This window comes from Xiphias gladius, chromosome 23 (genome assembly GCF_016859285.1).
Source record: "Xiphias gladius isolate SHS-SW01 ecotype Sanya breed wild chromosome 23, ASM1685928v1, whole genome shotgun sequence".
NCBI classification, from domain to species: Eukaryota; Metazoa; Chordata; class Actinopteri; order Istiophoriformes; family Xiphiidae; genus Xiphias; species Xiphias gladius.
This window is the reverse complement of record NC_053422.1, coordinates 244,880-271,382: the sequence shown is the minus strand read 5'-3', so window position 1 is coordinate 271,382 and position 26,503 is coordinate 244,880. Positions and strand designations below refer to the sequence as shown.

The 26,503-nt window shown below is 43.5% G+C and overlaps 1 protein-coding gene across 7 annotated transcripts in view; it reads right to left on the bottom strand.

Annotated features, from left to right (window-relative positions):
* abca1b (ATP-binding cassette, sub-family A (ABC1), member 1B) overlaps window positions 1-26,503 on the bottom strand; it is a 59,834-nt gene that overhangs the window by 21,787 nt on the left and 11,544 nt on the right. For 6 of the 7 annotated variants that reach the window (XR_005706603.1, XM_040120191.1, XM_040120189.1 and 3 more), the window contains exons 4-14: window positions 22,134-22,275; window positions 20,824-20,942; window positions 14,562-14,683; window positions 13,971-14,174; window positions 11,903-11,992; window positions 5,895-6,135; window positions 5,000-5,139; window positions 4,796-4,912; window positions 3,597-3,791; window positions 1,956-2,161; window positions 87-263 (exon numbers count right to left, since the gene is read on the bottom strand). Coding sequence is in view for 6 of the 7 variants with exons in the window: in XM_040120191.1 (XP_039976125.1) it covers window positions 87-263; window positions 1,956-2,161; window positions 3,597-3,791; window positions 4,796-4,912; window positions 5,000-5,139; window positions 5,895-6,135; window positions 11,903-11,992; window positions 13,971-14,174; window positions 14,562-14,683; window positions 20,824-20,942; window positions 22,134-22,275 (1,753 nt within the window). In the remaining variant the exon portion in view is untranslated. Of the gene's footprint in view, window positions 1-86; window positions 264-1,955; window positions 2,162-3,596; window positions 3,792-4,795; window positions 4,913-4,999; window positions 5,140-5,894; window positions 6,136-11,902; window positions 11,993-13,970; window positions 14,175-14,561; window positions 14,684-20,607; window positions 20,652-20,823; window positions 20,943-22,133; window positions 22,276-26,503 lie in introns of those variants that run through there. The other variant, XM_040120190.1, reaches the window with a different exon arrangement.

Below are 26,503 nucleotides of genomic sequence, written 5' to 3'. Positions count from 1 at the left end.
GACGTGAAGAACCGTTTGAGACAGAGCGGTGAGAGGACTCAGAAAACTAAAAACCAGAGCAGGTGAAACACTGTGAATATTCGTACATGTCGTCTACATAGCAGGGGTACGGCATCTGCTGGATGTAAACTCCCGTCTTCTCCTTGGTGCCTGTCACCGCTCTTATGATGCCTTGCTCAATAACATCCTGCAGGTATGAGAACCCTCCCCAGATGTACCGCATGTCCTCAAATGGGTCGGCACGAGGACCCGGGTCCCAGTATCTGAAGAAGAGGACAGAAAAGACAGTTAGAGTCCTGCTTCCGTGACCTCCCAACTTTACCGTGTGTGAACTTTAAACTAAACGGCCCTGAATTTCACAGTCAAATTATTCAATACAAATGTTATCAGGAACATTATATTCCCCCCCGGGGCCACCTTTAGAACGCTGGCCCTACGAGCAGACACTTGCAACTGAGACGCACCAAAAACCAAATCTCAGTGTCCAAAGGTCTCAGTTCTTCACCTGAATTTTAGGCACTGTGGTGACAACATGCATTTTCACATCGTTTTGGAGCATTATCAATCCAATATTTATAAAAACCTAACACAGGTTTTTTGTGTTCAACAGTCACTCAGACATTAGCAAGAAGAAAAGCGAAACAAATCTGCTCAGTGATGTGAGCACAGCGCCCTGAAGTAATCCTTCACAATGAGTGAAGCAACACTGGTAAAACAAGACTTATAGCGAATGGAATCGTCGGACGTCTGTAGACAGATCCCTTCCCCGGTGGCCACTAGTCAGCTGAGTTACTGTAGTCAGTCGATCCCTCTCGCGCGCTCGTTCCTCCCGCAGAATCATTTTCTTTCGACAGTCCAAACTTTCCAGACTTCAGTCCTTTTGAGCTTATTATCTGTGACAGCCGTGGTTCTTGGCTGTTTTTCTCCCTGGTTTATTTCTGCAGTAAAGACAGCGGGAGACGCTGAGAGCTCACACCATGAAGACCATGACTTACGTCCATACCCAAACTAAGCCTAACCTTCAGGTAACAAAATCCACCTACCACCAAGTCTGAAGCCGCTTTATATCTCATTTGTTTAATATGTACAAGAACCAGCGTGTTAAAACAACACCTTGTGGTTTTACTGGGCTTTATGTGCCAGAATCCTTTTTTTTTTTGGCCTAGAGCAGTTATTGATCTTTACAGGTACCCACTAGGAGGATTCTGTTCCCTTTGGACAGAGCCGGGCTAGTTGTTCCCTCTGTATCCAGTCTTTATGCTAAACTATGCTAACCGGCCGCTAGCTGTAGCTTCATATTTACATAACTTTACTGTACACATGAGAGTGTTATCAATCTGAACAACCAATTCTCCGAGAGAAATAGAAGAAGAGGAGCTCGCCGTACGTTGTCGGACTGCAAGTAACGATCGTTTTCATTATTGATTAATCTACCGATTATTCTTACAATTAACCGTTTTGGTCTACGTGAAACAGCGAAACACTGCCCATCCCGGTTTCTCCGAGTCCAAGGTGACGTCCTCAAATGTCTTGTTTTGTCAAACCAACAGTCCAAAACCCAAAGACATTTGGTTACAATGATACGTAAGAAAAACACCTAATCTTAACGTTGAAGTGGCCGGATCCTGGAAAGTTTTGCTCTTTCTCACAATTTTTACTTGAAAAATTATTAGATTATCAAAGCAGTTAACAATTTTTTTTTGTCAATCGATTAATCGACTGATCTTCTCAGCTCTAAAATATTTGACTATTCCTTTAACTCTAAGATTGAATGGTCGACGCTGTGGGGACCTGCTGTCCGTTCTTAGATGAGAGGTGAGTCCCCACAACGGCCGTACGCAACACACCTCTCGGGCGTCTCTCTGTTATTTTATTGGTGTAATTTCAGGTCACGGAGGTCGTTCCCACTATTCAGGAACAGGGACACTTTCATCTATGTGCGTGTGTGTCCTTACGCGTCTTTGATCTTATTGGTCCTCTCCACGTTGTCGATGTCCATGCGGATCTTGTAGTTGAGTTTGGCCGGTAGCTCTGTGGCGTTGGGGGGGACGTCCGGGAACACGATTCCCGCCCAGAACTTCCTGTCCTCCAGCAGCACCATGGATTGGTTGATCATTCGCTCCTCGCTGGAGACCGGCTCCAGTTTGTCCAGGTTCACACACTAACACACAAACACACACACACAGAGGTGAGGTCATGCGATCTTCACCCACCAATGCCCTGTAGTGATAATGCAAACCCTGGTAACAGTTACATCAAAATGATACGATTTAAAGCAAAATGATCTCCTCATAGATATAATACAAAAACACACAAAAACAAAACATAAAGAAAACGTACCGTTCTGTGTTTCTATCATACCTGTAATACTTCGGCCAATAAAGAACAGCTGAAAAAAACTGACCCATGGTTGAAACTAACTACCGATCCCTGATTTTAAAAGTTAGTGTGAGGGTTGTTCATAGTTCAGCAGCCGATGGCGAAAAGACGAGCTCTTTTTCTTGTTGTATTTCACTGAACACCAAAAACAGTCAGTCACTCTTCAAAACAAGCATCTTTTTTGCTTTTTTTGCTTATGCACAGTCAACACGCTGGGACTGTTTTCAGTCTGTGCAGACACATATTTTGGTTGGACCTTTGTGGACATGGGCAGAGAATGAAATGGACGTCACACGGGGCTTCGCTGACGTGTGGATACACCAAACATGAATGGGGCTCAAGTCTTAAGAGAATTAATATAAGAGAATGCAATGTCCTCTTAAGTCATATGAACAGGTTTATGCTCTTGTTTATATAGGCCCTTTCACACTGGACAAAAAACCACTAACATCTGGCTTTTGTCTTCAGTGGCAAAGGAACCAATCGGCATTCATTCCCCGGTCAAATGGCTCTGCAGTAGTCACAGGTATTTATCTGCTCCAGATCCGATCGGGAGCGTTTGTATGCAACACTGCAAGATGCAACGTTGGGAAGACATCCAGGTGAGAGTAATAAGTAACCGCCGTAACATAGTCACTGACCCCCATGCTGCTTTCTACTGTTTACCGACCCCGTTCTCTGGCATGTTTGTGACACACCAGAGATAAAAAAAACCAAAAGGAGTCAATCGCTTTTATTCAGCGGGTCTACCCACATGTGAAAAAACAGCTCATACACACTAGTTTTGGTGTAAAGAGGGTATGTGACTTATGAGGACCCAAACCTCAGAGCTCACTGACAAGGTGGGGACCAAAGAGTTTATTTGGGGTTAAGAAGGGGTGTTAAGAGCTGAGGTTCATTTTAGAAATAGGCTTGGGAAGCTTCACGATACAGAAAAGGTTCACGGTTATAACCCAGCTAACCTGTGGACATTTGCAGATGAGGAGCCATGTTGGGGTTGGGTAGGTGCTGGGTAATTTTTGGACCTGCTGGACCTCTAAGTGTGTGGAGCCCAACCTGTCAGTTGACTGAACAAGATTTAGCATTAAGCTCCATTACAGGTCCTACAAATGACCTGCATGTACAACTACTCTGCGCTCATGTTTAGATTTTTGGGGGAACATAATGTGCGACCTGATGACATTCACATCAAAGCGATATGATTTCTGTTTACTGACCTCCATGAAGCGCGAGATGCTCATTATGGCCTGGTCGGTCTCGTTGAACACCTCCCTCCAGGTGAGGGTGCTGCCCGGCGGCCGGGGGTCATCCGCCTGCCTTGACAGGAAGTTGGAGACGTCGGCCACGGTCCAGTCGGTGTCGGACAGCTGAGCGTGGAAAAAGCTGGCGGTGATGTTGTTCTTTAGCAGAGTCTGGACAACGGACAGAAAGGAGGGTCGAATTAAGACTTTATTTACTTGTCTCCTGAAGAGGAGTCGGTTCACTGCAGCAGAAACCATCTACCAACCAGTGTCGTCCTGTTTACAGTAATTAGTACAATTGGACAAAGGTTGATCCCTTGTCTGAATGTAAATCAAGTCTGACATCTCATACTTTCAGTTGTTTTTCCATAACAATAGGAGCAGATTTAAAAGCAGCTTTTCATTCTTAACCGATGTTACGTTCTCATTCACAGAAAACTGAGTGGGTCTCCCATAAATGTAGAGCTGATCAACTATCAAATAATCATTAAAATCTCTGTATATTTGACAGTAAACTGAATATTTTCAACAAAACGAAGAGCATGATTGTTGATTAAAGATTGTTGCTGAAATAAAACAAGCACCCGGCCCTGTGCAAAATTATTATAACTATATGTTGGAAATTTTTTTGAAAAACTGTTGATTGATCAGTGACTAAAATTATTTTAGTTGTACGCTGACACAAATGATCCAATAACATCTCACAACTCTGTAGAAATTCTCTGTGATGTTTGTAAGATTTATTTTCCAAGTATAAAATGTTTTATGTGTTTTATTTGTTTAGTTTACTGTTTGTATCTTAATAAGTTGTATTTTGGATGTTTTATTCTTTTTCGCTCTCCATACTTTTTTATTTGCTGGCCTATATGAGTTGTCTTAATGTTGTTTTACCCATGTAAGCACTTTGTAATGTTTTTTAAAGTGCTATATAAACAGTTTATGTTTATTCTTATTATTATTATTGTTATTACTAAGGAGGTATTTTGCTTTAGATCAAATCAGAGTTAGAACTAAAGAAACCTCAGATTCTTCCACAAGATGTCAGTAGCAGGTCTACTAAATAACTGTGCAAGTCCCCCGACATGTGATACAATGAAAGAAGGTGAGGCAGGACAGGTGAAGAAGAGGAAGGAGGAGATGAAGGCCAGGTGAGGTGGTGGGTGGAGCCTGGTTACCCTGATCAGGTCCATCTGCTGGCTGTTCTCCATGAAGTTCCAGACTTTGGGTCTCATCTCCTCCCACATTCCTCCCAGGTCCCTGAACACAGCGAGCTCCTGGAAGGTCCGGTTTACCTGAACGCATCACGTACACAGAACACATACAGGTGAGACAGACTCCTCCTCCTGCAGGAAGTGATGAGAGAGGAAGTGATGTCCTACCTCGTGAATGACCCTCTGTGTGGCAGGAGTGTGTGGGGTGTACAGGATCTTCCCCATCAGCAGAGGCTTCAGAGCCTGCCAGATCATCCTGGACATCGGGTTAGAGTCCATGTTCTTCACCAGACCGTTACAGTACGGAGCTGGAAAACAGAAACAAACACACAGAGGTTAATCCTGATAAGTTAATTCTGCAGGAGCAGCCTTACAGAGCTGCGAAGTTTAAATTATTGTTCCGTCAGTTTGGTGGACAGTTCTAAATACTACAATACCCATGAGCATCAGCTGCTGCTGCCATGAAGGAGAAGCCTATCAGAGCCGTAGTGAATTCGAAATGTTTAAAACTGTTGCCGTGCATATTGAGTTCATCCCAAACTGATCCAGAATCAGACAGTGAACAGATTTGAAATGCTGAAAGTTTTAGTAGGTTTCTACACAGTAATGATAATAATAATAATAATAATGCGCTCCACTGAAATGACAGAATGGAGCTCTATGATTGGCTGTTTGTTGGTGAAATGCACCTTGGGAGTTGTAGTTGACTTATCTCCTTCCGCTTTTATGTCCACAGGCTTGTAGTACAGAGAACTGTAATAATCCAGCAGCCGCTTTACGTGTTTTAGATGTTTCACAGACCTCCATATTACATTCATATATTACAGTCATTTGACATGAGAGCAGTTACAACGTGAAATCCAGAGCGAATTTATAAATGAAGTTCCACCACAGTATTGGCAGCTTGTTTCCTACATCTGTCTACTTCTCCAGATTAATCTATACTGGAAATAAAGATCAGTACGGGCAGGATCGCGCCAGCAAAACGACCAGTCAAAGCCCCGCAGGTAGTCCCCCGGGCTGCCTCTGACCCTCTGTCGGCGTGTAAACCATGAGGACTCACTGGAGGAGTTGTCATACAGCGACGCCGGCTCGTCCTCGCTGCTGTTGTGGTTTCCGAACAGAGCCTTGTAGTTGCTGTCTTCGTACCAGTTGAGGGATTTGATCTGCAGACCGCCGCCTTCGGGGTGACCGCACACGATCCTGGAGATCGCCTGGTACATGGCGCTGGGCGACGATGTGGCGTTCTGTGTCAGGAAGATGATCTCGTTCCTCAGATCGATCCAGCTCTTCATACTGGCCAACTGGAGGCCAGAGACCAGAGACAGTGACCGGTTACACGGGTCAGAGACACTACCAGTAACACAAGTAAATACAGTACATAACAGAAAGGGATGAACTTTGTATGTTAGGGTTATGGTTACGTGGACCGGGTCTGGTGGGGTGTGCTACAGGTTGTTAGGTGGCTCTGAAGGCCCATTCAGCAGATCATTCTCTGTAGGTTCATCACTACCACAGATTCATGAACATTGATCACTGTTTTCACATGGTCACTTCATACGGAGGGATTCATAGACATATAAATTATAGCAGCTTTAACTTCACAAAAATAGAAAAGAAAACGCTAAAGCAGAGACCAACAAACAACAGCTAGAATTAAAGACACCAGGTGAAGGTTTTAATGGAATAAATAAAAACTCAGAGCGTTTAATCGATGTCTCTCCTCAACATGAATCATCAGTTCAGAATAAATCTGACGTCTGCTCTGGAAAATAATCGCTGACAGTAAACTGAAGCCTGTCACGACTTCCTGTTGAAGCTCTGATTCATTTTAAATCTGTCGTCAGCGCCTGTCGCAATTCACAACATTAAACCAAACCTTCGGACACAAACGTCCAACATTCAACATGATTTCTGCCTTTAATTACTGTCAGAAATATTACAATCAAAGCACAAGACTCTTTAATGACCTGAGAAATGTTATCTTTTCAATTGTTACCCAGGATGCTACTTTTTAATTTGTGACATTGTTCGAGCTGATTAATATATTAAGATAAAAATTTGTTTTCAAACTGAAACAAATATGTTTGCTATTCTGTAAGTTGTAGTCACAGCAGCTCGGAACCACTTTATCTTCCGGTGTAAATAAATGTCTTATGAAAAGTAAAAGTGCTGCATTAATTATGTGTTTCATTAAAAGTAAACTCATTTAGTAGTAAAATGTGCCCAGACTAGGTCGAACCCAGTATGTGGCTGGACGTAGTTGAAAACTGTCGTGGAGCCGCTGCAAACAGCTCCTTTCAATGGAAAGTAGCTGAAAACTGCTGGAGAAGTCGCTAAATGTCACTAGATGCCGTAATATTCATGAGACCTTTGTCATATTTGCTTTCTGCCTGGTGTCAACTGGTTTCAGCCCTTTACCTTTTTGCTTCTCTCCTGCTCTCTGTGTTCACATACACAGTCATTTAATACATCTGAATAATTCCCAATAAAGCTGCTCTCATCTACATGTTTTACCGTTTCTGTTGTCAGACGACGGAACAGGTGACTGAAACGTGGCACATTGAGACGACATGTTAACCAGCTGTCACTTCCCAGACGTTTCCGAGCTGCTGCTGCTGAAATCCTGGTTTTATAACCGTGACGTCGTCTGACAGAGTCAAATGGTAAATGGACTGCACTTATATCGCGCTTTTCTTGTCTTATCGACCACTCAAAGTCCTGGACAGTTTGGAAAGACCGACCTCACGCTTGCGGGGGAAATACTGGCGACTCTCTTCTCCGGAAAGTATCTGAGGTTTGTCCAGAAAGTCGCTAGATTTGTCTCTGGGTGATTTTGTGAAGAAAAGTCGCTAAAGGGTCAAAAAGTCAGTAAATCTAGCGACAAAGGCAACACTGCCTGTAAACAACCTCTGATGACATATTAGAAACTGTTTGTGCCCATTCTGAAAGACCAACGACCAATGGCTTAACTTTATCACTCAGTCAAACGGCATTCTGTTGACCAATCGTGTAACTTCATCAGTCGGTCAGTTACGGACATTTGCATTTATAGGGTTGGCCTCACTGCCGCCCCTGGCCGAAAAGTTGTGTGAATTGTCCAAATTCAAAGATCTGACAGTGAAGTGGAGTCTTATTTACTTTCACTGTCAGATTGAAACCTTGTATCTCCAGTTTTTTGGATTTTCTTTTTTTCAGATCAGTCGAAGAAGAAAAGAAGAAAACAAAGAGTTCATGAAAAGTTCCTGTTTTGAAGAAACAAACCTTTTACTTGGCAACTACTGTTTTTATCTGATGCTGAGGGTAAAAATGTCCAAAATCACCCGTAACGCCAGCCGTCATTTACATATAGTAGAGACAAAGTAGAGTAAAAGTAGAGTTGAGAAGAGGAGGTTCAGACGGAGGCACAGTCGTTTCCTGCTGCAGGTTACTGCAGGTCAACACTTTACTCAAACTTCAGCAGAAGTGAAACTGTCACAACACAAAATTGAGGCAAAGGTGATTTATTTAAAGGACCATTACGCTGTTTGTAGGTTTAAATGCAAACCATGAAGAGATATATTTCTGCTGACTGTTTTTAAAGCTCTCTCTGCAGATTGAGATTTACTGTTCAGTGTTTTTCCTTCTGTTCCAGACCTCCACTGGTTTCATCATTCCCGTACGATATCACTGTGTTACATTCCAACATTAAAATACGACATGTTCATCGAGACTTAATGTTCACTGTGATGGATCAAACATATCAAGCTAATTGAATTTAAAGAGTCTGCTGAGAAATTTCAACTGTACAATGAAGGGAAACCCGTGGAGTTCCGGAAAATCAATAAAAATACATCAAATGTTCTAAACACAGCAGTGAGATTTGCAGAAGGTTTAAAATGTTTGTGCACGGTCTCGTTGCACAGGCTGAACCAAAAACCGCTGCAATATAAGTAAAAACAGGCCTGTAGAGAGCGTTATGTCAAAGAAAACTTATTTCTCAAGACAGGCCTAGAAAATAAAAAGCAAAATACTTTTGTAGTGAGGATCTGCAAATTTAGATTTACTGTTATTTTTATGTCCCTATTGTATGTTTGGTTTTGATGCAGTTTCACTGTGTTGGGCGTAATGGTGATATTCTAACTTACTTACTGTAGGTAGTGTAAAAATAAACATTTCTTCTACTTTACTTGATTATTGGTCCCATGCTGTCAAATTTACTAATTGTGTTTTGGATTTTGGAAAAGTGTTTTGGATTTCTTACTTCTTTTAATTTATCATCTTTATTTTTCAGTATTCCCATGTCCATTTTCAGTAATCTAAACTAAATAAATAATCATTCGCTCAATAACATTTGACATTTGTTGCTTATACTGTATATTTTAATATGGCCCAAAGGAGTAATTAACAAGCTAAGAACTAACGAGGATCCAAATTAAGAGTTTGTTGTGAAACCAGTGTAACGATGTTTTAAGGCAAAGTAACTGAGTATATTTTTATAAAACAGCAGTGTTACACGTGGCTGCTGTCATCTCGTCACTTAAACTTCGTACTTCCCATGTTGACCTGAGGCTCTGACAGATAGAAGTAGGTCAGAAGTTTCTGGAAATGTCCAGTTTGTTTCCCTCACGCCAACAGGACAGGTTTCTGTCACGGTCAGCCAGCTGGGAGATACTGGGTTTCCACATGACAGTGATGAGCAAACAGAAGGAGGTTTAAATTTTTAGATAAAGTTTGTTTTAACTGAGTTCGTGACAGACACAGGAAAATGACACCGACGTTCATAAACTCAGCTCTCGGCCTTGTTTTTTCTTCTCCATGTGACTTTTAGTCGGTTGGGACCAAAAACTGGAAGCTAAAAAATCCAAAAACTCAAACCAGACACTTCCCCTTTGAAAAGAATTTCAAAGTAAAGCTCAGAAACTGAATCTAGAAAAGCAATTTGGATAAAACATGTTTAAGTTGTTTAAAAAGATCAGTCTGTTATTTTTCACTACATCCTGTAAATTACAGGATTATTTACTTATATAACACAGGAGTTTCTGTTTAAGATGGACACACACACACACACACACACACACACACACACACACACACACACACACACACACACACACACACACACACACACTGGGTTGAATTGAAAACATCTGACTGCTGTGTTTTGTTTGGTTTATGAGGATGCTGAGTCAGGAACAGGACGGTGTGTGTGTGTGTGTGTGTGTGTGTACTTGTTCTTATATCCCAGTGGGGACTGTAACATGAATGCACACTAACCCAGGGGGAACCATGTCACCGAATCAGGATTTGAGTTAGGGTTGTGGGATAGCAAAAGCATTATGTCAACGAGTGTCCTCACAACTAATGTAAGACAAGTCTGTTTGTGTGTGTGTGTGTGTGTGTGTGTGTGTGTGTGTGTGTGTGTGTGTGTGTGTGTGTGTGTGTGTGTGTGTGTGTGTTGAAGTGCGCGATAACCTCAGGGTGAAAAACAACAAACTGGGTCAGTCTGACTTTACTCTGATTATCAGACTTTCGTCACCAAGGAGAGCCTCAGTCTACTGCCAGCTTAGTCTCTTCCCAGCGTGTCTCCAGTCTGCCCCCAGTGTGTCTCTAGTCTGTCCCCAGTGTGTCCCTGCTATTTATCCAGTGTCTCCAGCAGGGCGGATCTACCAGGGTGCGTTGGGGTGGCAGCTGTGACCCCTAAAAAATATCTTGCCTCCCCAGTTTTGGAAAATCTATTCCCAAAATATATAAAAGAAAATTCGTGGCTGGCGCGGAAATTTACAAGACAATTTACAACTGAACCCAAACTGCCTGCAGCTCCAGCATCTCTGAAACGGCTCATTCTGCAGACAAACACGTCCACATTTCATGTCAGTCATTAAAGCGCAACATACAAAAGAATCCAGTTTAAAAAGCTCTGAAATCACTCGCTCCAAGCCCCAAACAAACAGCCACATTAGTCAGCAATGCAGGGACAGTTCAAAGGTCAATGCCTGGGAGTTTGCACTTTCTCCACATGAAGCTCAGAGAAAAGGGTTTTTGCCGTTTAATCAGCATTACTGGATAAACACTGGATATTCTGGGATGTGTGGCAAAGTGACTCCGTTGGGGAATATCGTCTTTATATGTAGGTCTCTACCTAAGAGCCAATTTATTAATTAATTATAATTAATTAATCATATATATATATGTATACATATACTGTATATATATACACACACTTTTATATACGTTTGCACCCCACTGTAGATTTAACACATTAAAAACAGTGAATTCGCATGTATAGTTTAATGGTCTAGTGACTGAGTGACTTCAGATATTTCTATTCAATGCTTTACTCGTGCCACAATGATTCAATGTTGTCGAGTTAAAATACAGTGTATCCTTCTTCATTTGGGGGCTTTTCCAAGCAAATATTGATATAAATGATAGTCTGCAATTAAATCAGCCATATTTTTTTCTTTTCTGTCTCCATGCCACCCTCTTGCCACCCGTGTCTAGATCTGCCCCTGGTCCCCAGTATGCCTCCAGTATGTCTCCAGTGTTTCACCAGTATTATTCCAGGGTGTCCTTGGAGCTGCTGCTCCTTCCTTGTGGGTTCTTCGCCACATTACCAACACAGAGTAATTTCATTTAACCTTAACATGAAATGATTGCAGCTTTAAGAGTCTCCTCAGTGCTGCTGTGACCTCAACCAAGGCCGCTAACGGCCCAATGCAGCCAGCTGCAGTCTATAGTGTCTCAGCAGGAGACTGAGCGGGACACTGAGCGGGACGCTGAGCGGGACGAAGTCGGACGCTGAGTGTTTGTTGTTTGTTCAGACTCATGCTTTCTCCTGCTCAGAGGACTATGAAGTGAAAACCTGCTGAGACGTTCGAGTCTTTGTTCAGCTGGGACCTCATCTGTCTCTGCTGCAGGAAAACAGCTTTTATCTGGACACAAAGACTCACAGAGACACTCAGAGCTGCCAAGTAAACCCAGTGGCCCCAGTCTGCTGCTGGAAGACGCCGAGTCTACTGGAGGACACGTCTGTCCATCAGGTAAGCTCTGACTCTACTGTAGGGTCAGGGGATCAGGTGTGTTTCTTACCTCAACCGCTAGTGAACCCAGACTGTCCAGGAGGTTGTTGGTCGCCCTGGCAACCTGTCTGACAGCCTCGGGGTCGGACCTCACGTCCCTCTGAGAGACATTAAGAGACAAAATCCTTTTCAGTTTAAACCTGCAAATTTTCAGCATTTAGTCACGTTGCAAAGAAAAAGCGGCTGTTTGATAATAAAGGACCATTTCAAACAGTTTCATGTTCTGGAGCTTCTTCTCGTTATGGGCCACAAGAAGATTTCTGTGTAATTAACTGTTAATAGTGAGCTACACCCCTGTACACGACTGCCTATTATCTAACTTATTTATCTATTTCTTTTCATTTTAATTATTTAGGACCACTCTGGATTTATCTGACAAGTAGTCCGCTTAATATTTGTCCCTTATTAATGCACTGTATAAAAAAAGCTAATCTGAGAGCAGAAAAACCCCAAAACCGCAGATATGACGAAGGACATTTTTTGTCCTAAATTAGCACATTTTTCTAGCTGCGTGCTATAAAAACCTGCCAGATATTTCCGGATATTCTCTGACTGAAACATTTGGTAAGTAGCAGATTTGAATGAAAAACTTGAACTCCCTTTTTGTTCCGACAGGATCGATGACCTGTATAACCTGCTGTGTTTTATGACGGATCACCAGTTTAACGCTCTGAGGAGAATCAGTCTTCACTATCAGAACACTTTAAACTGGACTTCATTTCACAGCTGATCCTCCTTTAACTTCAGAGTCTGTAAACATGAGTATTTTCTCTGGGAGTCTCTGAATGAAGGAGTTCAACGTTTCAATCTCTGCTGCTGTGGAAACTTCCAGTTCGGACAGAAACACAGGCTGAGTTAGTTTCGGGTTCACACAGTCAGTTCAGCTCGTAGATTTCTGCAGACAAAAGACGCCAAGGCCTCTCTGACGCACAGCTCGCTTTCAAACCTTCAAAACCTTTAAAACTGGTCTCCAGGCTACGAAAACCGAGACTGTAAAGAGGGGAGACAGGCCGAGACCTGCCTCCCCCCACACACACAACAGGCTGAATACACAGCAAACACACCTTCACTTTGTTTCACCTGAACAGTGTGTGCTGGGTGAAAACGCCCTTCAGCATTCACAGACTGTTTCGACTCACTGTGAGTATGAGAGGTTCAGGTCGTTGTTTTGAGGTGAGCTTTCCTTCGCCTCTGTATTTGTGCGTAAACTGCGTCGACTGTTTGAGCTGCTGTAACTTTCACTGTGCGGTTACTCTGGCACATGGACATTTTCATTCACGCTGACTTGTGTCATTGTCTCTGGAGAACAAATAAACACCAAGCTGTGTTAAAGTGAAAGTGTGTGTTTCTGCTGCTGTGGGGCTGTTGCAATGTATTTAATATTTAACACACACACACACATCTTTCTTGTCCAGGTGCTGACTGCAGTTTTATTTCCTCTCTATCTGACAAAGGGCAAAGGTTCTACTTTTCCTAATGTAATGAAATGTATTGCCTTTACTAAATGTAAAGGCAATATTTCACGGAGTCTTTCCGTGTTGGAAGCACAGAACACGTGACTCATTTCTTCCTGTGCTGATTCTTTTCCCCGAGTGAGAACTGTGACCTTAAACCTGGTTTAAGTCAAAGATTAAACATGCTGAGTGTTAAACGTCTTTCTTGACCCTGGAAACTGTAGTTTGACTAAATAATCGCAACTCGAGGTCCACTCACTGGCTTTTTTGAGCTTTGGAAAAGTGTCTCGTGGTTTTCACCAGTGATTGGATTCAATGGTGCTTACTGGAGACACAGCTGAAAGCTCAGGAGAAAAAGGTAGTGAGTGGACCTTGAGACGACCGCCGATCGCTGTTCGAAGGACTGATTATCATTAATTCATTCATTTTTTATCGAATTTTTACGAAAGACCTCATTTCCTTTTTCATAGTTTTCACTGGTTTTTATCCAGATGAAGTCAACAGAGTTCATCGACAGTCACTTTCTGCTCTAACAGCTGCCGACCACTGTCTCTGTTCTCAGGTGTCTCCACCAATCAGAGCTCTGCCATGTGACCTGTCTCCTGTCAGCAGGTGTGTCTTTACCCGGATTGGTTTGAGAAAGTCCAGGTTGTTCAGGAAGTGGTCCTCGGCGTGGTTCAGCCAGGCGAGGGGTGCCTGACAGATGACTTCCTGGACCAACATCGACACCTGTCGGTCCGAGATCGTCACAAAGTCCTCAAGACGCCGCACGCCGCCCTTCCTGGGACACATGTCCCTCAGGTGGACCCCGAAACCTGTGAGGAGGACCTGAGACGCAGACCACAAACCACAGACAGAGGACGGTCAGGTTCAACGTCAGGAGATGATCAGATCAGTAGAAGGATCCACTGACTTTTATTCCAGATCATTTCAGTGAATATCTTTGGGTTTTGAGTCCATATTTTGAAATTTGATTCATGTTCTTTCCGTATTTTTGATTTTTTATTCTATATTCTCATGTTTCAGAAAATATTCTTGGACTTTCTGAATCTTATTTCCTATTCTCCGACTCATATTTATTGTATTTTATTCTACACAGGTGAGTTTTATTTTTCAATTCATTTTATGTTTCATTGATTATTCTTCGTGTTGACTGTTTCACTGTGGGACTGACTGACTGAGCTCCGGCTGAGCATGTGCAGAGCACCTCCTCACCCTCTCCAGGTTGACGTCGGCCTCTCTGATCTGTTGGACGCTGTGTTCGGGGAAGGAGGCGTTTCTCAGCAGAAAGCTCGACAGAGTCTCATTGTCTCGCAGGAAATGCTTCAACTTGAAGCCTGTGGGAGAAAAAACAGAGACAAACAGAGCAGGTCAGACTGTCGGTGTCCTCAGAGAAACCTGACACCCCCTCAGTCCTCCTCCTCCTCCTCCTCAGTCCTCTTCCTCCTCCTTAGTCTTCCTCCTTCTCAGTCCTCCTGCTTCTGCTCAGTCCTCCTCCTCCTCCTGTAAATTCTGGGGCTGCTCAGTTTTGCTGATGTGCTCACCTACAATAGGTCACTGTAAGTATTACCAGGTGTTAACCGTCATGATGTTTTAAAAGCAGCAGCCAGTGATTAGCAGACTTCTTTTGTCCCAGGTTTTGCCTCTCAGGCTACACAGAGGCCTGAGAGGAAGACCTCCGCGTTTTTCTGGTAAAAAATAATTTAATGTCTGTTAATAGTCAATATTCAACTCTAACTTCAGCTCAGTGCTGACTGTATTGGTTCAAACGTTTTATCTCAGATGTAAATAAGGTCTTAATAGAAGTATTAATAATAAATAATCAATATATTATTAATGCATTAAGAGATGTGATGCAACGCCTTTGTTCAGTCTTGAGACATCTGTCTCTGCGGTTGGAGGTGACAGGACACCGAGCAGTGTGTGATCCCTCAGTAATTCACCTGCGCTGTCTCTCTACCTGTTTCTGCCTGTTGCTCATTATTCAACATGGGGTCGATTTACAGTCTGATCACATGACTACGGCTGATAGTCAGTGATTTCTCTCTGAGCTCTTTCTGACTCCATCGGGAACATAAAGTACTAACTGACCTGTCGTCAGTCACCTGAATCTGATTTCTCCCCCTGGGTCCTGATGATGCAGGATGACATCACCACAACTGTCCAATCGGTGAGTTACCTGTGGGTCACGTGACCTCATGTTTACTCCTCTGGTTTGTTTGTAAAAAGTCAGTGTGACCATGAACCAGAACTCAGAGACAACTCTGGATTCATTATTTCTCTTGGCAGCTGAGACGCACACCTGACACAACTGGGGCTTTCAGAGGGAAGCCTTGACCATATTTGGCATCTGGGGACATGTGTGTATGTAAATGAGTCTGTATTAGCAGATTAAAATCAGGTGAGGTTGCTGTTTGATCGAGAGCAGTTTTCTTGTTCCTACAAACATTCATCTTCACATCTTCATCTGATCTACGTATGAGTCCTGCTGATTTTCTCTTTGCAGCTCTACCTGTCTCAGATGCATGTTGTCACATGTCTGTGGAACAAAATTCCACTCATGTGGAGCTCAAAGGAAACCTGCACCGCACCAGATATCGACATCTTATTTGGACAAAGCCCCAGCACGCCCCCTCCCAGTCTTTCCTTCTCGTACAGGTTTGAACAGGCAGCTGTGATGACAACGGAGAGCAACGCTCCAACACGTGTTCAGTTGAACGTGCTTAAACCGACAGGAAACGCTGTTAAAACTGTGACCTGTTCAGTCTCTTTAACATCTGGTCTGTAGCCAATCAAAGGACAGTTTCACTGTTTTAAAACAGCAGGTTTGTGACTCTTTACATCAGCAAACCTGATCACAAACATCCTGTTCTCTACCCTGATGTTTAAAGATCTAAATGATCCGAATCTCAACAGTACGTCAGAGGTGCTGATGTGGACCTGTGCTGTCCTCAGAGAGGAAAAACTGTCATCACCAGGCTGAAGATCCTCAGAAGGTATAGAAACAAGAGAAGGATACAGGAAGGAAACCGATGTTTTCATGTATTGATTCACTGGTTCTATTTCCCCACCAATCGTAGCTCTATCGACGTCCTGCAGTGATCTCACCGTCTCGCCCTGAGCACCGTGGCGAAGGGACACAGAAACAGACACTCTGTCTACCTCATGGTTGCTCTCCCACTAAATGGACTGAAACTTGCAGATGCATCAAATGATCCATCAGGCATCAATCTGAAACCAAACAGCTCCTTCACCCAAACACAATAAAAGCCTCAATGTGCTTCTTCAGAAACTGATCTCAGCATCGACTCTCTGGGATGTTAAGGGGAACGTCTGAATCGCTCATCTTCACCAGCAGAGACCAGACAGGTTCCTGTCCACACCAACATATTTACATCAGTTTTAGAAATACACTGGAGCACCAAAACTGAACGACAGCCGTCACATCTCCTCCTCCTCCGTAAATGCATCAGCACCACCGGGTTGGACGGTTCTGGCCGTTTGTCTCGTCAGTGACACCAGATTAAAGCTCTGCTGATGTCTGCTCCGACACCGCATCCGCACCCAAGTGTTGAGCTGAACTCTGCAGAGGGATACATCTCAAAACTCACAGGTCCCGTCCCCCCCAAACCCGGGCGATCGATCAGCTTAAGTATTGATCGCACAGTACAGCCGATGTCATTAACCTGGATTTATAATCAGAAAACAACAGAGTTACTGTTCACAGGTAGAATTCATCAGCTGTGATTAAATCTCAGGTTAATGTTTGCTCAGTCATCTGACAACAGGAAGAGATGAACCTGTAATAGAACGACAGCAGCGTGAGTGAAGTGTAGAAAACACAGTGATGGAGGTTCTGACTGACTGACCGTTCAACTCATGAACACATGGTGCTGCTCACTGACAAAAGAAGAAGACGACATTTAACTGGTTTGGACTAAGATCTTTACTAAAAACGCAGCCTGAGACCTGCCATCCCACCACATTGTTGCTGCAGTCACCATGACAACAGAGGCTAAAAGTGTCCGTAACAAGAGCTGACCTGTGATCGTCTGAAACCCTGAATAAATCCATCGTGGTTTCCTAACGTAAACAAACACACCACACTTTATTCCCTTGGTCTGGGATTCAAGCGTCAAAAGGCTGGTTTTGTTATTTACTCTATTTTTTTTTGTAAACCAATTTTTACTAATTGAGGAGTTAAGAGTAAATACTGGATTTTCTACAAAATCTCTGGAAAAGATGTTTGTAATGTTGTTTGGTACATGTGGTATTTATGGGGATTCCTATTTCTGTGGGAAAGTCACATGACTGACGTTTATCCTCAGACACATGTAAAAGGTGAGGTGTTGGAGAAAACTCGCGCCTAGTGTCCTTGACTGACTAAAATCTGCTTGTTCACCGTTATGTCATCATGTGTCCGTCCCGCAGAGCAGTTTGAAAAGTCCAAGTACAGCGAATCGAGCGCGGAAACAGGAAGAAGCAGCTTCTGTCTGCGGTGAAGACAAGCTTGAGGAACGGAGGGCTTACAGGGACAAAAAGCTGAATGTGCTGATCTGCAGAGGTGGACTAACTCTGTTAGTGACGGGTCAGAGGACAGGTGGAGCTGTCTGACATCAGCAGCTCTGAGTGATGTGATTGGTCAAATTAGGAACAGTTTCCAACAGAGAAACACGTCGGCTTCAATCACAAAGAGGATTCACTAAACTTTATTCAGCTACACAGACGACACAAACACGGGAGACTTATTTAGGCGCTGGTCCGATCTGAAACAGATGTCTTCAGTCCTCTGCTCCACATATCAGTCACTGGATGGGAATATTAAAACAACATCACAGATTGTCTCAGTTCCCGTCAAACCCTGATAAGCGTGTTATTGAGAGTCACCCTCACAGTTTTATTAAACCCTCTGGTTGAACGCTTCATTGCTGTCAGGAGGAAATCTGCTGCTGATTACAGACATTATCTCATCTGTTAGAAAAAACACATGTGCAATACGTTTTTTTACATTTCCTGCCGTCCAAGACTGACAGACTATAGCATGGCTTCTCAGAGTCTGCAACTTGGTCCGCACCCAACGGCATTTCAATCTGGACCCCGGCCGTACCTCGTGTTACGAATACACCACGTCCGAGGTCAGTAACGGGCGGACATTAGCATTAGCAGCTGTTTACTTCCCAGTGCACCACGCTAACTTCAGTAGAAGAAAATGAGTGAGAGAAATAGAAGCAGGACCAGAGTCAACACTGGCGTTGCCCTCCACCGCTGGAGACAGCTCTTGGTGAGTAAAGGAACGAAGTTTGATAATGAGCCCGCAACGTTTCTTCTTCTAAACCGGTAAGTAAACAGCTGGTAATGCTAACGTCGGCTACGTAGCGATAGCAAAAACTCACATATAGCCCCCTTTAAAATCTGCTGCTCTGAACTGATCCGCCCACTGTTTGACTGACAAGTGGCAAAGAGAAAGTGATAGTCTAAAGGAAACAGACACATTTCTCATGGTGAAAAAAACAAGCTGCTAAAACATCACCTTGTGCTGTGGGACAGCCGAATCGGACATTTTCACTTTTAAAGACATTTTAAGAGACACAACAATGAATTCGGTCATTGAGAAAATAATCTTTAGAGTAACTGACAATGAAAATACTCGCTCGAGGGCACTAAAGCAGTGAACTGTTGATTTCATGTCATTCTGTAAACCCGAGGTTTCCCTGGTTAAAGGACCTGAAGAGAACCGGTCCAGGCTCAGACCTGTTCTGGTCTTAGTGCTCCTCGTTTGTTTGTTCAGCTGCAGAGCGACGTTTGAACTCGATGACGCTCAGCGTGATGCTATCGAGCCGAGTGGCAGAAAACTCAACGTGACAGGACGACGTGAAGGGAGACGACATGCTGACCGTCACCTGCTGACCCTCATCTGCAGGGACGGGGCCAGCGGTTGGGCAGGGGGCAGCACAGCAGCCCCCCCCCACAAACACACACACTTACACACACACCCTCCCCGAGGATCTGGATCGTCATAGGAGGAGTTATTATCCCGTTAATATCAGAACCTCTGTATGAAGTGACTGTTGGGAAGTCAATCGAATGAACACAAAGAGTCGCAGGGACACAAACCCACCACAAAGAGACACAAAACCACCACTAATGACCCATTTGTAGTCGTTTTGCATCTCTTTCAGTCTGGGGGTCTGGCTCCTGTAGAGGGGGGGGCTTTTACTTTACAACTATGTTGACCTGTCCGTGGGATATTTAAAGTTGCAAACAGCAGCTAAAACTTTCAAAAGTTTCTACACCTGCCCCGCCTCCCCTGCTGAGCCTGTCTCTGTGGTTCCGTCCTGAACTGATCAGACCCCGATCCTCTGAACCTCCGAGTCACGCCTCTCTAACAGCTCGGGGCTGCTCTGCACTTTGACCAGGTGAGATCTACGGGTAAACCTGCCGCGGCTCATCTGATCAGAGGTGATGTGAGGGAATCAAGAGCAGCAGTGTGCTGGAGCTCCATCAGCTGGGGGAGGAGGATGAGGAGGAGGAGGAGGAGAGCTGGCAAGTTGGAGCAGGTAGAGAAAAGAAACGCCCCCCACAGCGAGATAAAACGGCAAATTAACACACAAAGGAGGAAAATTCTTTTTGTTTAATGAGCCTGAAAAATCCCCCACCGGAGGAGGGACGAGTGAAAAACTGCTCAGCTCTAAAAACCTCTGAAACTAACTGCACAGAGCTGGTTTAAATGATGAAGACCGCATCAAGTTTAAAAAGTTCAAGTTTTAAAAAATAACGTTGTCGTAATTTTAAGTTCCCGCTAATGATTATGTTCGCAACCATTCCTTATTGTTTCTTAATCAAGTGATCGGGGCTGTAACCAGTGATCATTTACATTGCCATCGAATCTCAATTCATCTCGATTAATAGAGAAGTGATGGCACATAAATGACTGAAATCCACCACAGACAGTAAAAAAAAAAACAACCCAAGGAGATTTCGTTTTCTGTGACAGAAAACAGACAAACGCAGGGAATTAAAGAAGCTGGAAACAGATTAGTTATCAACCTGCGGATTGATTCATCATCGCAGCTCTAGAAGTGATGACTCGTTTAGTCTGTAAAATGTAGCCAGTCATCACAAGTTTTATCTCAAGGAAAAAAAAACATTTAGTTATTATTGACTAAAAATATGTATTATTTGGTTTACCACTCTGTGTGTTTTCTGCCGTACGGCCCCTCCTTCCCTGCAGTCAAAGTAAACCTTGTGGAGTCAAACTCACAGCGTTACCATTTCTTTTCTGAATGTGAGGACCTCGCTGCCACCGCTCAGCTGCTGTCTCAGTAAATCAGGATCTGAATTCAGAGCGAACAGCTCACGTCTCTGCTGCGGTGTTCTGTAGCTCAGCAGGCTGGTTGTGTTCAGAGGCAGCTGGACTGAAACCGACTGAACCGAAGCTGTTTCTGACTATTTCCGACTGTTTCCTGCTGTTTCCTACCTGATTGGCTGTTTTGCAGTGCCTGCAGAGCCTGAGCCACCTCCTTGAATCCATCCAGGTTTTTATCGTTCTGACTGTACAGAAGAATCTTCTTGGCGTCTGAAAACAGACGAGAAATTCTGCAAAAACACAGAAAATTTCGTGTTACATATCAAACAGCGAGTGTCTGAGCAAACCGGTCGGTCCGGATTCACTTTACAGCCGTCACATTAAATTAAGTAAACGATGAGCGAAGAAGCTCTCAGCCTGTAAAACACCGAGGCTACATTTTCTGCAGGAAAGTGAAGTGTGCTCACTGTAAACAAGTTATGTTGTAAGGTAGTCAAGTGTTGAAGTGTAAGAGTGTCAGTTTGTGTGCAAACACCGATTATAGTTGAAATGAAAAACATAGAAACTGCAGAAATGTTGATTGATATCGAAGCACTGACAGCAGCTGAAATCAGATGAAGTGTAATTGTTGAAAACTTTGGAAATTTTAGTCTCGAGTTTTAAGTCCCGTAGGCGGCTGAAGTGTCACGAGATAAGGAAGTGGAAATGTCGGTTAAACCTTCCAAAATAAAAGCAGTTAAAACTTCAGCAGAAAGTTAAGGCAGAAGAGAAAGTCGAAGTGTGTGCACTGAAAGGGCTTGAAGTGACGGCTGAAGTGTTGGCAGTAAATGAGTCGGTTTCAGTTTAAGTGAATCACTGAAAGCAGACAATATTAAATGTCAGATTGAAGCCTGTAGGCAGCTGAGGTGTCAGTTTCTATGTGAACACTGAAAATAGCTGAACTGACAGTTGAAGTGTAAGAGCTGAAGCCTTTGAAATCTGTGGAAGTCTAGTTATTCTAAGCATTTGATAATTTAGCACAGTGTGCAGCTGAATCTGTGTCTGTTTGTATGTAAACAGTGAAAGCAGTTGAACTGTAGGCTCATCGGTGAGAAGCGAAAGTAACTGAAATGTCAGTCGATGTCTGAGTCATGAAAACAGCCGAGATGAAATTCGACAAGCAGCCAAACTGTCTGTTGAGGAGTGAGAGAGAAAGAAGCTGAAGTGTAATCGCTGAAGGAATTTAAATTTTTGTTTCAAATTTAAGCTGCGTAGGTGTCAGTTCATATGTGAACACTGAAAGTAGTTGAACTGTCAGTTGACTTTGAAGTGCCAGTTCATTCTCTTTTTTTGAAACGGTTGTTCTTACAAAGTTAATTCGGGTGAGTAAAAGGTCAGAGTAAAACCCCGGCGATCTGAGTGTAAATGAGTGAGTTTTCAGAATAAGAGTCTCAGCTCTGAGGGCTCATTAGAGGCTGTAGTGGAATAAAGTTTGGTCTCACATGGAGTCGTTGAAGTTGCCGACGACGCCCGGAGACTCGCCCGGCGTCGGGTTTCTGAAGCAGGGATTGTTGGCGTTGCAGAGGATTCCCTGAATCCAGGGCAGCGTGCCGGCTGACGGCATCGCCTTGTTAGGAAAATGACCTGCAGACGTGTAAAAAAAGAAAAAAAAAAGAAAACAGGAAGTGAGCCAGTGTAAACACCTGTCAGAAAATCTGTTACCATCACGACAGGAAACGTTCTCCAGTTGAGTAAAGTCTGAAATTTCACCACATTAACAAAGGTAAGAAACTGAGTATTCTGTTCATGAACTACAGCTCCCATCAGTCTTTGACTGCTCTCCTGCCAAGACTCATGGGAGATGTAGTTGCTGAATGCTAACAAACTAGGCTATAAATGAATCTGTTGTTGTTTTACACATTGTCTCTAACTTATTACGCTGCACAGTATTTACTGAATACAGCTACTGATTCCTTTCATTTTCAATTGAACTGCTGATTATTGTTCTTGATTTGTTTCTCAGTTCATCTTTTGATCAACCGTTAGCAACTGCAGGTAGTTTGTGAATATGTGCCACTGAAGCCCGTTATCAAATGAAACGCTCGGAGCATTTGATATCGGGTGGGTCCCGTTTCATCTTTCTCTGTCGCAATTTACATGGTGCATATTCATAATACATTCTTAATACATTACCACAAGTAATGTGGTAATGTGGCAACAGGGGCCCACAACCCACTCTTCTGGCCGGTGGACCATAAAGTTTTTACTGGCCCCGTCACCCTCTTTACCGTCCCTCTCTGTGTACCTGTCACTCGGGGCGGACGCGACAGCGAGCTGCGTGTGTGGTCCAGGACTGGGCTCACCGTCCAATCACAACGTGTAATCACCCCTCACTGACTCGGGTCGGGTCGGTTATTTGTTTGACACAACCTGGAGCCGTGGAGCTGTCTATTTGCAGTGGAGCACCTTACATATGGCATCAATTAATAAATCGTCTAGGAAAGCCCCCGGTCGGCGACCGCCACAAACATTCAAACTCTGTGGGAAACACCAGGGTTTGTGTTTTAAAAGTGACTTTCGTGAATTATTAATTAATCATTCAAACTGCAGCGAATCAATTTTTTGCTGATTGCCTTATCAATAACGAGCACTAACTGAATGCTATACATTATGTACTTTATTAACTTCTATAGTAACTGTCCTTCCGGTCCGGCTGTCGACGCGATGTTTTATTGCACATCTGTCCTGGAAGAGGACGGTGGAGTCCGCGTGGAGGGTCTGGGGTTTGACGCGTTGTACCGACCGTAACCCGCTCTGAGACACATCTGTGATTCTGCACTACACAAGCGTGGGGTCCGGGTCGTGAACAACACGTGTGTTTATACCACGAGCAGCAGAGCAGCAGCCTCAGTCAGATTACATGTGACAGACGTCCATTACTTTTCTTCTTTATCTCGCTGCTGTGCTGGAACAGACTGTCCATACGTTCCCTTGGGATCACTGCAGATAGATAACCTGTGATTGGTTTATTATCAGCTGCAGCGGAGCATCAGCTGCAGCTGCTACAGCCCAGGGTGGAGGCAGGGATTTATTCGCGGCAGCATTGCGACCTTTACCCCCCCTCCGCCGCCACCAGTTCACCACCTTGTCAGCTTTATGTTGGGTGAAGAAGCTGCTATCAGAGAACCTTTAAGACTGCCAACTGGCTGCTTTCTAATCAACACAGAGATAAGATAGAGGCAGATTCAACAGGCAGCACGTTCAGCATGAGCTGGATAAAAAGCTGTCGGTAACGATAACACCAACAACTGTTTCAATGATCGATTCATCACTGAAGTCTTTTATAAAGCAAAACCACAGCTTCCGTAACGTCTCATATTTTCTGTTTTTCTGTGTTTTCTATCACGCTAACTGAATCTCCTGGGGATTTGAACTGTTGGTCGGACTAAAGGAGACATTTGAAGACATTATTTGAGAAAAACTGTCCTCCCAGTTTCTCAATCTTCTGACGACCAAACAACTCATTGCCCGACTACATACTAAGTGTATACAGTACATATTTTTTATTTTATCTCTTTAACTGTTCCGTTATATATGAGAAAGGACAAATGCTTTTATAAATATACAGATATGTTTGGAATAATTTAAGTTCCCTTAAACCTCAGATGCAATAACATTTAATTCACTATTCAAATTGTGTGTTCTGCCTGAAAACAGTAAAATTTTACGACATTATTAAATATTATTAGTCTTAAAAAACCCACTATAAACAATTTGTGTGTAACTGTAGAGAATAACTTCCTCAGGTCATTTAAGTCCTAAATTCACACAAACAACACTGAGGACGTCAACTCAGCGTCCTCATCATACTGACTGACTGAGTTACAATGGAGTCTGGACTCCACACGCAGATTATTCCTGATCCATTACACTCCTGATAAAAAACACACAACAGTTGTATTTTTTAAAACATAAAGCTTTACCTCAAAGTTTTTAATTCACTTTATACTTGTGAGTCGACTACATCATGACAACTTCTGGTTCAACGAATGTGCAATTCACAAACATTAAGGAAAGGATTTGATTAAGTTGTTTGAACAACACACAGCAAAAAAAAAAAAAAAAAAAAAATGCGTCATATATATTTTGATAAGTTATTAGCAGACATGACAGATGATCCTCTCCATGGGAGAGAAGAGCAGCATTTAAGGCGGAAAACAATCCAAACGCTCTTAATGGCTGCAAATGAACATATGGAGACTTTTCTACGAAGATGGACTCAGGAGGATATAAACGGGCTGCAGTTGCATTTTGTGGGGAAAACCGTCTAACTCTGTCGAGAACAGTTCGCAAAAGCTGCATCTGAACTTTGTCTGTAAAAACAAAAGCAGGATGCTGTTGCAACCAGGGAAATAGTCTCCCAGCTCGTCTCTGATCCACAGGAACTTTCTCTGAGCCCTTCGCAGTCCTAAGCGACATTCAGACGACGAGTTTCAACATGTCTGACCTCACATGCTGCGTGATTCACAGCAGAAATATTCCTCAAACAGCCGAATGCAGCAGAACCGAAAGGACCTCGAGTCCTGACAGCTTCTGCTTTCGGAGGGAAACAGGACGACAACCTGCTTCCTACAGCCGACTTTAACCAGCTTTAATATCGGCTCAGTTTCAGTAGAAACCACCCGCTTTATAAATCATGATCCAGAGAGGCAGAAAAAAAAGGTTTTCTCCTGGGTGTTTCCTCACGCGGTCACACACACACACAAATCAACCTTTTCCTTTACCAGATTATTAACAAAAGATCATCGACTACTGGTATTTTATATTCCTGATTGATACGGAAACTGATGTAGCTCAGGTTTGAAGCATTTTATTGGGGTGTCTTCAGCTTTGCAGGTAATTGGTCATAAACCAAAGTACTGGACACTTTACAGCGTTAAAGTGTTCAAGTGATGCTGTTTGTCACCGTCATTGTCAGACAGGAGACTTTTACATTCATGTTCCTCACCGCTTCATTCAGCCATGACAGGATGCTTTATGGGAAGAGACACCCGGCACCTGGAGAGGAGCCGAGAGAGAGGGTGGATTCTGTTCTCTCTCAGGCTGCAGCACTGATGGATTTAAAATCTTATTTTACTGTTGGAGTTTATATTAATGACCATCACCTCCTCCACCTCCACAGTTTTTCTTAACCTCTTCTGCTGTGAGGAGAAAATAGTTTTCTCCTCCATAGACTGATCTGATCTGAGAGGAATCTGCTTCTTCCACTGTGGAGAAGAGAAGAGACAATGACTGAGATGACAGGTTGATTACAGTGAGTTTAGAAGGCAGGACGAGACGTGCATTTAATGTCTGCGTGTGTTTGATCTGCTGCAGTCTTTCTGTTAATCAGATGGATTCAAGTCAGTCGTGGTTACGGTGAAACAGACACGTTTCAGGTTCGACAGTTAGACTGATTTCCCGACTTTAGGTTTAAGTGACACGGCTGTTTATTCAGACGTGAGGCCGACATGTTTAACTGTCATCAGATTAATGAAGAGAGATGCAGGTTTGAGAGCAGTTCGGAAATGTGACCGGTGATGGCGTAGGCCCTGTTCATACCTGGCATTAACCTGCTTCTAGGGTGATCCGACCACAGGTGAACTGCTCTCCACCCAAGACGCGTCGAGGACACATTGACATCCGATCGCTCAGACCACATTCGTAGCTGGTCTGAGCCGCATATGGCCACATTGTTTTAGCCGTGCGTAGGCGGATGGACGTATTAATCCGCAGACAACTACAAGGTGTACAAATCTCGTAAACTGACTTTGTCCACGACGTCTGGAACTTTCCAAAAGCCCATAGAGAGAAATTAGGAGGAACAGACCCA